The sequence below is a fragment of the Drosophila novamexicana genome, unplaced genomic scaffold (assembly GCF_003285875.2).
Source record: "Drosophila novamexicana strain 15010-1031.04,08,12 unplaced genomic scaffold, DnovRS2.1 tig00000137-arrow-arrow-pilon, whole genome shotgun sequence".
NCBI classification, from domain to species: domain Eukaryota; kingdom Metazoa; phylum Arthropoda; class Insecta; order Diptera; family Drosophilidae; genus Drosophila; species Drosophila novamexicana.
Genome location: NW_020824777.1, coordinates 224,108 through 237,170, shown reverse-complemented (window position 1 = coordinate 237,170; position 13,063 = coordinate 224,108). Strand labels below are relative to the sequence as shown.

General features: G+C 45.3%; 3 protein-coding genes across 3 annotated transcripts; 1 reads left to right on the top strand and 2 right to left on the bottom strand.

Annotated features, from left to right (window-relative positions):
- Positions 1–2,550: 2,550 nt before the first annotated feature.
- On the top strand, positions 2,551–4,453 carry LOC115758211 (guanine nucleotide-binding protein subunit beta-like protein 1). Its single transcript, XM_030698761.1, has 3 exons — positions 2,551–2,780; positions 2,838–3,351; positions 3,421–4,453. Exons 1-3 carry the CDS (start codon positions 2,643–2,645, stop codon positions 3,738–3,740), a joined length of 972 nt encoding a protein of 323 aa, XP_030554621.1. The 5' UTR covers positions 2,551–2,642; the 3' UTR covers positions 3,741–4,453.
- Positions 4,454–4,561: 108 nt separating this feature from the next.
- LOC115758250 (AT-rich interactive domain-containing protein 2) lies at positions 4,562–10,897 on the bottom strand. The gene is made up of 4 exons (XM_030698806.1): positions 10,534–10,897; positions 9,416–10,479; positions 6,365–9,288; positions 4,562–5,740 (listed from the first exon to the last, which is right to left on the bottom strand). The coding sequence occupies exons 1-4, from the start codon at positions 10,854–10,856 to the stop codon at positions 4,712–4,714; spliced, it is 5,340 nt and encodes a 1,779-aa protein (XP_030554666.1). The 5' UTR covers positions 10,857–10,897; the 3' UTR covers positions 4,562–4,711.
- A 308-nt stretch (positions 10,898–11,205) lies between these two features.
- On the bottom strand, positions 11,206–12,652 carry LOC115758227 (fibrinogen-like protein 1). The gene is made up of 3 exons (XM_030698778.1): positions 12,495–12,652; positions 11,456–12,432; positions 11,206–11,390 (listed from the first exon to the last, which is right to left on the bottom strand). The coding sequence occupies exons 1-3, from the start codon at positions 12,624–12,626 to the stop codon at positions 11,252–11,254; spliced, it is 1,248 nt and encodes a 415-aa protein (XP_030554638.1). The 5' UTR covers positions 12,627–12,652; the 3' UTR covers positions 11,206–11,251.
- Positions 12,653–13,063: the final 411 nt, after the last annotated feature.

Below are 13,063 nucleotides of genomic sequence, written 5' to 3'. Positions count from 1 at the left end.
CCCTTTTGGTGCTGAGCTGGCGGTCTACACCAGAGGCTAGCACTGTCAGCATATATCAAACTAAGCCTGATTAACTATCGAGCATTGGTCATATATGAATTTTGGATATGGATATGGTATTTGTTTTTTTTTTTTGTTGTTCAGTTTCAGTTGTGTGCCAAAAAAATGATTGGATAGAGGAATTGGAATTCCTTAGAAACCTGCAGCCGTCAGAGGCACGAGGAGATGCTCCAATGCGATAGCGAAAATTTATGACTTCATTAAGGTAACAAGCTAATATGTTTTAAAACATCTCTCAACTGGAACTGAAACCGAAACTGGGAACTGGGAACTGGGAACTGGAAACCAAGAACTGGGCTGGGTATTGGGTTTGGGTTTGGGTCATGCGAATCGTTTAAGGAGTCGCCAGTTGCAGTTGTTGACCCATTTCAAATGGATTACCCAGATAGCCGTATGCATAAATAGTTTAGGCCACTAAACGCCTCACCTCGAGGCTGTGGCAAAAAGATTTATGGCTCTCCTCTTTTTGACTCTCTCACTCTGGAGCAGCTGTCCGTCTGTCCGAATCAATAAAAACCGAAACCAAAGCAAATGAGCTCAATGTCTGGTGTGGAAAGGCTTTAACCTTTTTTACGATTCGCTTTGGCCGTTAAAGGAACTTTTAGCCGCATTTTAGACACGTTTAAACAAAACGGGATGGGGAATTCCGCGAGCTATTTGTGAGAGTTGTTAACTTGTTGCGCCCTCATTAAACTACAATTACGTCTAGATCTAAGGGTCTAGTCGAAAGCTGCAACAGCTGCCTGGAATTTCTAATCACACAGCAGTTTAAAGCAATTAACTAAAGAAATTCTTGCTATTAATATTAATGTCAACTCAAATTGGCGTTGAACCTATTTACGTCAAATTTGTTGTATGTTTAGGCATAACTAATTAGAAAACATTTCAAAACATTTATTTAAGACATCTTATCCAGCAATTAAATTGAATGTCAATTTAAAAATTTAACATGCATGTCAACTATTTTTTACATTTTTTCCGAAGTTTCCAATATCGCAAAGTATTGATTAGTCCTAAATCTTATAAAGTCCATAAAGTTCAGCTATAATTTAAGATGCAGACAACTTTAACATGCATGTTAAATACATTTTACACTACATCGCTTCACATCAAACTAGTTATAAAAAAAATAAAAAAACAGTTTAAAATCTATATTTCTAGACAATTATTTAACGGCGTTTTATCAATAAGCTCAAAATCTATGATTTCCAACAACCTTCTAAGCCCTACATTGAAAATTAACATGTATGTCAAACTAACTCAAAGTGTTGCCAGACTTAATTATATAATACTGTGCTCCTAATTCGCTCAGACAGTCTATTTTAAATGAGACCAAAATAACCAAAATGTATTATGCAAAGATAGAATTAACTTAAGCCAATGAATTAATTAGAAAATTGGACACTCTTGTTAACAAGATTTACACGAATTAACATGCATGTTTAAAATATAAAAATGAAACAAAAAACTAAAATAAAAGAATTTAGCTAAGAGTTTTAAGCCAATAAAACTATATTTAAAAGCAATCAACATTTTTAAACCACTAACACAAAATTTCAAAAGCAACCGTAATACTCATGTTAACAAGTTTCGCATGAATTAACATGCATGTCAAAAAAATGAAATAAATAAAACTAAAATATAACTCAACTATGTTTCTAAAATATCAAAACTAAGCCAAATTGTTAAAAACATCTTTCAAAAATAATTTATTCTTATTAAAAATAGCTTGTTTTAATTTTGGCTGGCCCTATTGGGGCATCTACTAAATCATATGAACGCAACAGGAGTCTCCAGCGTTGTTCTTGTTGATTGTACAAAATGGAAAAAGGTATAAAAAAAAATTTGAAGAAAACCAAAACAAACAAAAAATCGGTAAAGCCACTTAAAACTGTCAACTTAGCATTGATTAACGAGCTTATAGCATGTTTATTTTGCGATCTTTTTTTTTTATTTTGGGAGGGGGCACGCTTTATCTGTATGTTTTTTAGGCCATTTGGCATTAGGTTGTTACAGTCAGCCCAAGTACAAGCGACAAGTCTTTTTATGATCGTTGCCTTAACGTCTAGGCCCCTCCAGCTGGACGCTGGTAAAGTCTATAAAAGTCGCTCGGCTTTGCTGGCACGTTATGTTTTTTAATGGCAACTGTGCGCTTTGTGCGCATTTAGCGCATTTTATGATATTTTCTGCTGTAAAATCGTTCAGCTTATTTTCACTTAAAGGCTGTGCGACAATTTGATAAAAATAAAATATAATTTTTCTTTCCCATTTTTTTCTAGTTTCTTTTATCGCTTTTGAAAGCTTTTTGAAACATGTGCGTGACGCGCCAGCGCACTGGCGACATCTGGCGGCTTGCGCGTGCAACAGCAACAGCTGAAAGCTGTGTATGTGGATTGTAAGTGGTGGATTTTGTACACAAATTTATCGCGCCATTGACATTTCGATATTTGTCAGTCTTATTCCACATTGCAATCGTCATCGATTTGCCGCCACAACTTATCGCAACACCCTTTATTTATCTTATCGAGATTGCAACGCAACACGCTTTAGTTAAATTTAATTAATTCAATTCACGTTTTAAAATGGCTGTGCTACCACCTGATCCTGTATTCAGTTTACGCTGCCCTGACATGGGCGCCGTCAACTCCATATGTTTTCATGAGAGCGAGCGCCTGCTGGCGGGCACCCTCAAAGGCAGAGTATTTCTCTGGGATCTACAGGTGAGCCGAAAACAACAACAAACACTGAAACAAAAACAAATGAATGTTGTCTTGTAGACAAACCGCTCGTCGCTGAACTTTGAGGTGGGCAACGCGCCAATTACGAATCTGCATCACACCAAAGAGCATCTGATCACGCAGGAGAAGGGTGGCACCATCACCATGTACTCCATTAGCAGCAACAGCTATGTGAAGGAGCGCAGCACACCGGGCAATCATTTGGGCTATTGTCGCACAGCGCTGCACATAAATCCCAACAATACAAACGAACAGTTACTCTTCTATCCGTGTGAGGAGACGGCAATTGGTGTGCTGCATGTTACGGATCCGGCAGCGCCTACACAGATGCTAATACCGGATGATCCACAATTGGCCAAGCTGGGCAGCGTTACTTGTTTTAAGCCCTTCGAGTGCGCCTCACAGCTTTTTCTGCTCGCCGGCTACGAGTCCGGTCATTTCCTCACCTGGGATCTTAGCAGCGGTGTTATGATTGATGTCATGGAACTGGCGCCGGATGCCTTGACAGTCGATTATGATCCCATCACGAACCGCGGCATAGTGGGCGGCGCTTGTAAGAACACACTAAGATTTGTTGCCCCTGAACTGCCAATTAATGTTGTTTTCCACTTGCCAACCCTAGCCGAAAAACTGACCACCTTCAGCTATCAACGACAATCCATGCAGCTGCAGCGCGGCTCCGAGCTGTGCATCAAGAATCCGGGCGTCAACTGTGTGCGCATACGCTCCGATCAGAAGGTCTTTGCCAGCGCTGGCTGGGACGGTCGCATACGCATTTTTTCGTGGAAGAGCCTGCGACCACTGGCCGTGCTGACGCAGCACAAACAAGGCGGCGTCATGGATCTCGCCTACTCCTCGGAACCTGTGTCCATGTGGCGTGCCCCCATTATGGCCGCTGCTGGCATGGACGCACAGATCTCGCTCTGGGACTTATACAACTAAACCCCTGACACAAATGTGTATTAGTTTCTAAGTGTTACAGTTTGAATCATACTTTGAATCATATTTCTGCCAAGCAGCTGCACTGGCAGAGACTGACAATTCATGGGCAACTTTCTTTCATTCATATTTAAATAGTTATCCCGTAATACACATGTAACCCTCTAAACTTTATAGTGAATTTTAAGTTTTATATTATGACCAAAACCTACTTTAAATCTGCCTCAAACAATTTTGGTATTTTTTAAGTGCTTAAAGATTCCTAAGGACTGAAGACGCTTCATTCGTGATTTTTTGTTCAGATTCATTTGAGATTTATACTTAATATATTTAGGAGAAAAAAAATATTTTTAAAGTTTGTCATATTTTATCCGTGGGTTCGTTAATGTTTTTTATGAGACTATTTCTATTTCTTTCTTTCTAGGTTGTTAGCTTCAAGATTTATTTAATGAAATTCGGAGATGTTTATTTGAATTCTTTCAGGCGAAATGCATACCAAAGATTGACATATCCAGCAAATTCTCTTGCTGCAGATTCACATTTAAACGAGACTTAATTTTTTGTACTCCTGAATTTGATAAAAATAAAACTGGATTCATGCATAAGAAATTATTTCTAATTCCATCCGTAGAAACAATCGAAAGCCTTTTGAACTTTACGACTTATAAAATAACTCCCAAACCATTTAAGATTTTCATTTCGAACTAGATTCATTTATGTTAACAAAATTGTTTGAAACTTACCCAACAAATTGAACGCGAGTTGCTCCAAAATCCAAATATATATTCGTTCACTTCATTTCATTCAATTTGTTCACATTTAATAATGTCATTAGTTAATAGAAATAATTGTTTAAATATTTAGTTTTTTTTTTGTATAGCAGCGCAGCGTGAGGTGTAGAAAAATATGTTTATATGTATATGCATATACTATATATATATATATTTTTTTAGATAGTTGATTAGTTGGGGAGATTACTGACTGAGCTCGTGCAGTATGTGGGAGAGGACACCACTGGCCTCCACATTGCTAAATGCCACATTGGCCAGATGCGGCTCATACCGCTTGAGGCTGCGCTTGGCCGTCGAAGTGTAATTGACCAGATTGCGCAATATCAGCGCCGCCGTGAGGCGTATGCTCTTTGTGACTGGGCCCTCGTTCTCATCCAACAGCTCCTTGGAGTTGAGAAAGTCGGCCGAGTGTCGTTTAATTGCCTGCAGCGCCGAGGTTCCCACAGCCGTGGCCGTTGTCGCTGGCGCAGCAGCAGCTGCTGTTGTTGCCGCTGTTGATGCTGGCGCATTGCTGGCATTGCCCACATTGCGCACAATTGTGACCGTTGGCTGGGTGGGCGCCACATTGTGTATGCCCGTGGCAAGGCGACGCTGCACGCTCGCACGCAGATCATCCAGGGCCAAATGACGATCCACCAGATGCGTCATCAGTGAGTAACGCTTACGGGCTATGTTGTCACACAAGCTGGGACCGCTGCCCCACTGGCAATAGATCTCAGCGCCGGTGTCCAAATGATCCGGACAATGCACATTGCAGACATGGTGCTGCAGCTCGTTGAGCGATTTGAATTTGCGACGCGGACAATTGCGCCAATCGCAAATGAACAGCCAATTGACATCCACGGGCACAGCGCTGGTAGCTGCTCCGGCTGCTGTTGGATTGCTATTGCTAACAATGCTCGTTGCTGTTGTTGTGGTGGAGGCAATAGCTGTGGCAGCTGCTGCAGCTGTTGCTGGCATTGAAGCAACTGTTGCTGTTGCTGTAATTGTGGATTGCTCCGCCGGCTTGGCTTCAATCATAATGCTGGGCTTCGACTCGCTGCTGACCAACTGCGTTTGTTGTTGTAGTTGTTGCGTGGGTTTCAGCGCTGGCATTTGCACCGGCTGCTGCTGTTGTTGCTGCGCAGGCAGCGAAGGCGTTGGTGGCGCCATTGGCTTCTTGGCAATGGTTGCTGCTGCTGGCGCAGCTTTAGCTTTGACCGTCTCCGTTAGCTGCAAAGAAAATGAAATGATTAATTTCTTTGAAATGCCCAAATGTAAATACCTATGCCGTAATAGAGCTACATAACATAATGTATACGAATAATATATTTATGATCTTAACTTGATTATTGGTGGAATGTTTCTATCGAACCTTTATAGTAGATATAGACCAGTTGCTAAGAAAACCGAAAGGAATCAAAAAAAAAGCTGATGGTTTTGGTTCAAAACAAAAAACTTTTGGGAGAGACTCTGACCTATAGCATAAACAACTAGGTACCCATAGAAATCTCTAATCATAATAACTAGATGATCCTTTCCTCACATAGGAACAGACAGACGCACTTGGCTATAACGACTCAAGAGTTGTCACTTATCAAAAATATATATGGAGATGCGAAGTATATGGTAATAGAATATATGATTTTACACTGTACGAAATAGGACATGCCAACATGCTCCTATGCCTCCGTTTGCATTACGATATGCAATATATGATCAAGCAGAATAGAATATATACTTGCATATATCCTAGTTCATTGTGGCATACATATACATAAACATAAGCTCGTCGGACTATTCAACTACTCTCTCTTCAGTGACATAAGCTAAATAGTAATCCTCGCCAGCACTCACCACTGTGGGCATAGTTATCTTCTGCTGTATTATGGATGGATGATGCTGCTGCTGCTGCTCGAGCACGCTGCGTATGTGCTGCTGTTGCTGCTGCAGTGCAGCGCCAACAATCGGTGTGGTAGCTGCCGGCGGCTGTGTGGTAATGATTGTCTGCGAGTTAAGTTGACTCTGCTGCAGTGGGGCAGCCGTGGCGGGCGTTTGTGTGATGAGCGTTGTCTCCTTGATGCCGCCTAGGAGCAGCTGCCGCTTCTCTGCCGCTGCCGCCGGGCCGGAGATGATATGCTGCTGTATAATAGACTGATGCTGCTGAAGCTGCGGTATGGGCGCTGTCTTGGTGGCCACAATGCCGCCACGATGCAGCTGTGGCGATTGCGACGGCTGCGGCTGATGCAGCTTAATGGTGGCGGGTATCTGATTGAGTTGCGAGAGCAGCGAGGGCGACATTTGACCAGCACCCAAGGCGGCGGGCACCGCACGCTGCGGATTTAGAAAGATTTGTTGCTGTTGCTGCAGCTGCTGTTGGACTTGGGTTGCGGGCCGTGGCTGGCCGACCGCAGGCGCTGTCGTTGTTGTCACCAGCACCTGTTGACCCTGCGCTGTGGTCATTATGACCTTCTGTGTGCCGGGCACATTGCTGGCACTGACACCCGGCTGTTGCAATATGATAATTGTTTTGGTCTGCTGCTGCGCCGCTTGGGTAACCAGCAGCGTGGGCGTGGCCGGCGCATTGGCTGCCGCTGCCACTGGCGCCGTTTGCTGTGCCACCAGATAGGTCTGTCCCTGCTGATTGGTGGCCAGCACATATTGTGTTTGCGTCGGCTGCTGCTGTTGTTGCTGTTGCTGTTGCTCTGTCTTCTGCAATATGACCGGCACCGTTTGCAAGCCCTGGTCCGTTTTAATGGTCGCCGTGGTGGCCAATTTCAGCTGCGGCGGTGGCGCTCCCGCACTGCCAGCGGGAAAGATGAGCTGACGCTGTGTGGGCTGCACCTTGGCGGGTATGAGCTGCAGTTGTTGTTGATGCTGCTGCTGATGTTGCTGCTGATGCTGCTGCTGATGTTGTTGTTGTTGTTGCTGCTGCTGCTGTTGTTGTTGCAGAGTTGTCTGCTGCTGCTCTTGACTGGACGCTGCCAGCGGCGGCACATCGTCCAAATCCTCATCTTCTAGTATCGAAGCAGCCAAATCTGCGTAGAGATTGGCCGCATTTTTAGAGGGCGTCACTTGCGGCTCATCCTTGCCAGCGGGCGTGTTGCTGCTGCTATCCAATGCCAGTCGCTTGTTTTGCTCCTCATCGATGGTCAGCTTGCGTTTGGATTGTATAATTACGGTACGCCCCTGCGCATCCTTCGTAAGCACATTGGAGCCGCTTAATGGTGCCAGCGGCGGTGGTGCTGAGTCCGTCATTGGCTTCTTCTCCAGCGCCAGCTGCGGATGCAACGGCTTTATGGTGGTTTGACCCACCTTTACGGGCGTGTGCTGCATCAGCGGATTGTTGACAAAGGCGCTAATTGCCGTGGAGGTCACCTTAATGGGTTGGCTGGCCGGGGAGCCCGTGGCTGAGGCTGTGGTGGCCACCAGCGCAGGCGGTTGGGCCTGGGCCTTTTGTTTCAGCTGCCGCTCGTTAACTTTATTTGCCAGCAGGCTCTTAATCAGCGAGGAGCTGGGCGTCTGTGAGCCTGTAGCTTCATCAGATGCGTCTACAGCTGTTGTCTCTGATTTGGTCACCAGCGCTGGCTCCTTTTTGGCAGCTGTTGCCGTCGCCGTTGCTGCTGCCTTCTGCTGTTGTTGTTGTTGCTGTTGTTGATGCTGCTGCTGCATGGGTAAAGGCTGAGCACGCATCCTTATGCCCACATAGTGCGTGCCGGGCAGATCGGTGCCGTCCATTTGGCGCACAATGGCTGGACCAACGCTCGCATTGAATATGAGCCGCACGAGACGCGGAAATTGCAGTCGATTCACCACCGAAAGCTTGCCCGCCTTCTGGCAGTGCGATAGGTAAATGGTGTACAGCTCCTGTTGCTCTACGCGATACTCATGACCATTGCCGGCGCGCTCGTAGGTGGCACCCAGCCAGGCCAGCGCATAGGTCTCATCATCATGGGTAAAGCTTTGCGGCGCTGAGGGCGCTGCGGGCAACGATCCAGGCAGCATAACTGTGCCGGCCGCTGGAGCAGGCATCGATACTTGTTGGGTTGGCGGTGGCGGTAGCTGGACCTGCGGCAAACTGGGCACAGGCAGCTGCACCTGCGGCAAACTAGGCACAGGCAGGGACACAGCGGCGGGCGCGGGCGTATGCGTTGGAGCAGGCGCAGGCACAGACACCGAAACGGTCTCCGGCTGTGGCGGTAACACTTGGACCTGTGTTGGCGCTGGCGGCGGCAGTGCAGCAATCGGCGCTGGCTGCTGTGGCTGCTTGGCCGTCATCAGCTGTGTCATTTGAGTGCCCGGTATGGTCTGTGCCAGTGTGGACAACATATTACCCGGCACCACCTCCACGACGCGCATCAAAATGCAGCCAGCCGCGCCATATGATTGCGCCTCGACGGTTAGTAAGGCCACCAGCTGATCCAGCAGACCGCGCACCTGCATCAACATCGAGCAGGGACGCGCACCCAAAGAGCTCAACGCATAGATCGCCTCCAGCGTGAAGATCAAAAGCATCACATCGGTCAGCGAGAGCAACAGCATCACACGCTGATAGAAATCCAAGCCAAGACAACGATTTATGTGCTGGGCATTGCCCTCGCGTCCGCACAGTTTGTAGAGTATCTCTAGGCAGCTGATGATGACAGCGCGATCATTCGATTCGACGCCCTCGCAAAGCGTGGCCAGCAGATTGCGCGATAGCTCGTCCGTGGCAGGATCCAGTAGGTCAAACTGCTGCGCCAAATTGCCAGCCGTTTCCAGGGCCTGAATGTGGATGTTGCCTGCAATTCAAAATATATGGAAAATGCATCTAAGAGGACGATTTCAGCGAAGCTTAGACAAAAACGAATCTAAGGGCCCGTATCTAACTGATAAGCTAGATGAATGCCATTGGCTATGACTACTTACTCCAACGAACATTGGCACCCATGACCAGATATCGCCAGAGCGTACGATTGGAGGCGAGCAGAGTAACGTTGTCCTGATGAAAACTCAAGCTGCGCAATAGCTGAACAATTTGCAGCACACGCTGGCCAATGCGCTCATCCGTGCCATGACTTCGACGTAAATTTAAAAAGTCCAGCTCGAAATCGAGCTCATCCGATTGAAACAGATAATCGTTGCATGCGTCGCTCTCCATGTTGATCAGTCCATTGTCCAGCCAGGCTTGTTCGTCCGTGTAGAGGTCCAGAATTTGTGGCTTATCGTAGAGCAAGTCCCGCCAGAAATTAAGCTTCGAGTGACGTCGCACCTGCATGCCGGCATTGTTGTGCCCATGCTGGAACAGCTGGCGCATGCTGTAGTCCGCATAGACGCCCAAATGCGCCAGCAGCACATCCAACAGCTTGGGGCACTCGTTCAGCTGCAGCGTTGGACGCTGCTCATTGGCCATCAGCGTGCACACATTGATGGCAAAGTCCTGCTCGTTGGGCAGCGGTGAGATAAGCGACAACAGCAGCTTCTCATAGCTGCTGTGCTTGTGCAGCTGTGTCGACATTTTGTACTGTCGTCGGCGATCCGCATTCACCATATGCTGGCGCTGGTTATACGCCATGGGCACGGCCGTCAGCGTGGAGTGCGGCATGCCAAAAATGCTGCCCCAGCTGCCGCCAGTTAAGCTGCCACCTACACCCCCGACGCTGGCGCCGGCCAAGGCACGTGAACGCGCACGACTGGCGCTGGCGCCCAGATCAGCGCACTCGATGACCGCCTCCAAGGCCTCCAGCTTGTCGGGATCCTCACCCAAGAAGTTCAGACGCTCGTATTTGTCCAAATAGCGACGATAGATATGCTTAATGCCAGCGGTGCCATTAACGCAACGATCCCGCAGCGTGTCCAGCGCGCTGTACACCTCGTCCCACTCATCGCGCATGTTCACTTTGTTAAAGCCACCGCGCTCCGTGACCTCCTGGTACAGCCGGTATAAATCCACGTGCTGACCACTTATCTTGGCGGCCTGCGTCAGCGGAGTGCTGTTGAAAAGTAACAAGTAAATCAAGGCTATGATAGACATGCCAAGGACCTACCCGCGCCGCTCGTGAAACTGGTGCAGATCACGCCAGAATTCCTCCGGCGCCCTGAGCTGCTTGCCACCAACACTGGCCCCAGTTGTTGATTTTTCCGGCGTACCATAAAAAAATTGTGGATGTGCTTGCAACTGCAGCTGCTGCTGCTGTTGCTGCTGTTGTTGCTGCTGCTGGGTATTTCTCGCGCGCAATGGTGTTGCAGCAGCGCCAAGTTTAGCCGGCGTCGACTCATTTTGCTGTGCATTGTTGTTGCTGTTGCCGACGGCAGGCGATGCTGCTGGCAGAGACTGCAGCAGCACACGCACATTGTCAATGGACGTCATTCTGTGCTAACTTAAATCCAAAGGCAACACAAATAGTACATTCTATAAACTAATACAGCGCGCACACTCACTTATAGTAGTTAAAAATTAAAAAAAAAAACTCAACAATAAATACAACTACAACGCGAAGACGACGCGCTTCCAGAAGCAGGGTTGCAATTAGACATTAACAAATGCTGGGCGCAAAAATCAGCGATATATTTATATCGATAAAATACTGCGGTAATTGTATTAAAAACAGCAATCGATATATCGCCACATTTTACTTATTGGCGACATATTTGAAAAAATTAACTTATTAAAAAAGAATCCACATATTTTAATATAATATTTACACTAGTGATTATATTTAAAGTTTTTTAATATATTTAAACAAATAATTATTTTATGCTGGCTCAATTCGTTTCCGTCGAATTGATCGTTGGTCTAATCAGCATTTGCACGGACTTAAGAGTGCGCGTTTCTTGCCAATTCCACCACCAAATGCCTTCCCATTTGTCCAACTCTCTTTCAAAATATCGGCCGTTCAGATTTCTGAGAAATAAGTAAATCTTAATATTTTATCAATTTCATTAAGGAGGTTTATTTTAACTACTTACGATCGTGCGCACTGACTGTACCACCATCCACTGTGGCGCTCTATTGCACAGTTATCGAAGTCGCGTTTGTCATTATCCCGATCAAATGTGGTAAATTTCATGTTTCTATTCAACATCAAGGCATCGCCAGCATCCCCGGAATATTTACCCAAAACTTTTAGTTGATAAGCATCCTCTTCGCTAGCTATACTAAAATTATCGTAGCGAGCAAAGCGAATTTCATTTTCAAAATTTTCCAAATATATATACAGCTCATGCGGCTGTGAATTTGTCATGCGATACAGTTTCTCCAAGCCTATGAAAAAGTTGCCCTCAAGATCGCCAAAACCAGTCCTATATTCAGCCCAGCCTCGATTGAAGTCCACGCTCTTGTCCACACGTCGCTGAATCACCATCCAGCCGGGCCCAGCGATTCTTCCGTCGCAGGGCACGCGAAAAGCTTCTGCTCCCGGAACTTGGATTTCCCTAATATCTGACGAGTTTCCAGCTTGCAAGCAGCTTGTTTCGAAAACCTTATGATCCGCTTCTCGTTTGCTATCCATTATCATCAGATCTGCTGGACTAGCTGTAAAATTTGCCTTGCAATTCTCTAATAAATACTCGCTGATCTGCAATTTTGTTTCCAATGATCTTATTTGTTCGTTCTTCAGCTCTAGAGTTACTCTGTAGTCTTCTAGTTGTTTTAATATTTGCAACAGTTTACTTTCGCTTTGCGTTTGAGCTGCCATATTGTCTATTTTGTGTTTTATTGAGGATACATCAGCATAAAGTTGCTCTTCACTTTTGCAGTGAACATTTTTTTCCCTAATTGTTTTTTCATACATGGTTTCCTTGACTTTTGAAACAGCCAACTGGCTTTGCAGAGCCGCCATCTGCTCATTCTTTTTATCGCAGGCTTCAATCTTTTGGTTCATATTCACAGTGTTCCATAGAAATACTTTCAGGCAGTACGGCGCACATTCTTTTTCGATTCGAGCCTAAGTTAAAAAGAACGCAGTCACAATTTATAGGACAAAAAACAAACACTCTACCCACACACCTGGTCATCCCAGTGATCTTCAGAAGCAGAGGTAGCTGCAACGCTTAGAAATAAAATTAAGATGGTAAAGAACACCGCACACAAATAACGATACATTTCAATATCAAGTGAAGCTCTTAAAAATGCTCGCATTCTATTCGACGGCCCGCTTTTCGAAACTGAGATTACAAACTAATAGAACGATGCTAAAATAGGCAAATATAAGCGAAATTCTAAATTGTGATAAGAGACAATCTATGATGCAGTTGGGTCAAATGTTTTTTGTTCATTATCAAGTAATCATAAGTGTGATAAGATGGCAATCTAGTGAATTTTGAAAAGTTCAGGACTTTCCCAAATTAATAGCATTTTTTTAAAGCTTACACCTTTTCTTAAATAGATTAAACTATCGAAAAAAAATTATTTGACGAGCCTGAAAAAATAAACAAAATAAAAATTGTATTCCAACATTTATGATAACATAAATTATCAGTGCTGAAAAGTTTTTTAAACTTGAAAGCAAGTCGCAATCGATACCAGTGCTGTTAACTACCAGAAACAAATCGATAACAGTTAATCGAGAATCATAA

Bases quoted from the DNA above. Each gene is read 5' to 3' on its own strand.
- LOC115758250 (XM_030698806.1), bottom strand. From the start codon at position 10,856: ATGACGTCCATTGACAATGTGCGTGTGCTGCTGCAGTCTCTGCCAGCA. The intron at 10,480-10,533 runs GTAGGTCCTTGG...ACTTTTCAACAG, and splicing joins CAGTTTCACGAGCGGCGCGG to CACTCCGCTGACGCAGGCCG. The intron at 5,741-6,364 runs GTGAGTGCTGGC...TTTTCTTTGCAG, and splicing joins AGATAACTATGCCCACAGTG to CTAACGGAGACGGTCAAAGC.
- LOC115758211 (XM_030698761.1), top strand. From the start codon at position 2,643: ATGGCTGTGCTACCACCTGATCCTGTATTCAGTTTACGCTGCCCTGAC. The intron at 2,781-2,837 runs GTGAGCCGAAAA...GTTGTCTTGTAG, and splicing joins TATTTCTCTGGGATCTACAG to ACAAACCGCTCGTCGCTGAA. The intron at 3,352-3,420 runs GTAAGAACACAC...TGCCAACCCTAG, and splicing joins CGGCATAGTGGGCGGCGCTT to CCGAAAAACTGACCACCTTC.
- LOC115758227 (XM_030698778.1), bottom strand. From the start codon at position 12,626: ATGCGAGCATTTTTAAGAGCTTCACTTGATATTGAAATGTATCGTTAT. The intron at 12,433-12,494 runs GTGTGTGGGTAG...TTTTTAACTTAG, and splicing joins AAGATCACTGGGATGACCAG to GCTCGAATCGAAAAAGAATG. The intron at 11,391-11,455 runs GTAAGTAGTTAA...CTTATTTCTCAG, and splicing joins TACAGTCAGTGCGCACGATC to AAATCTGAACGGCCGATATT.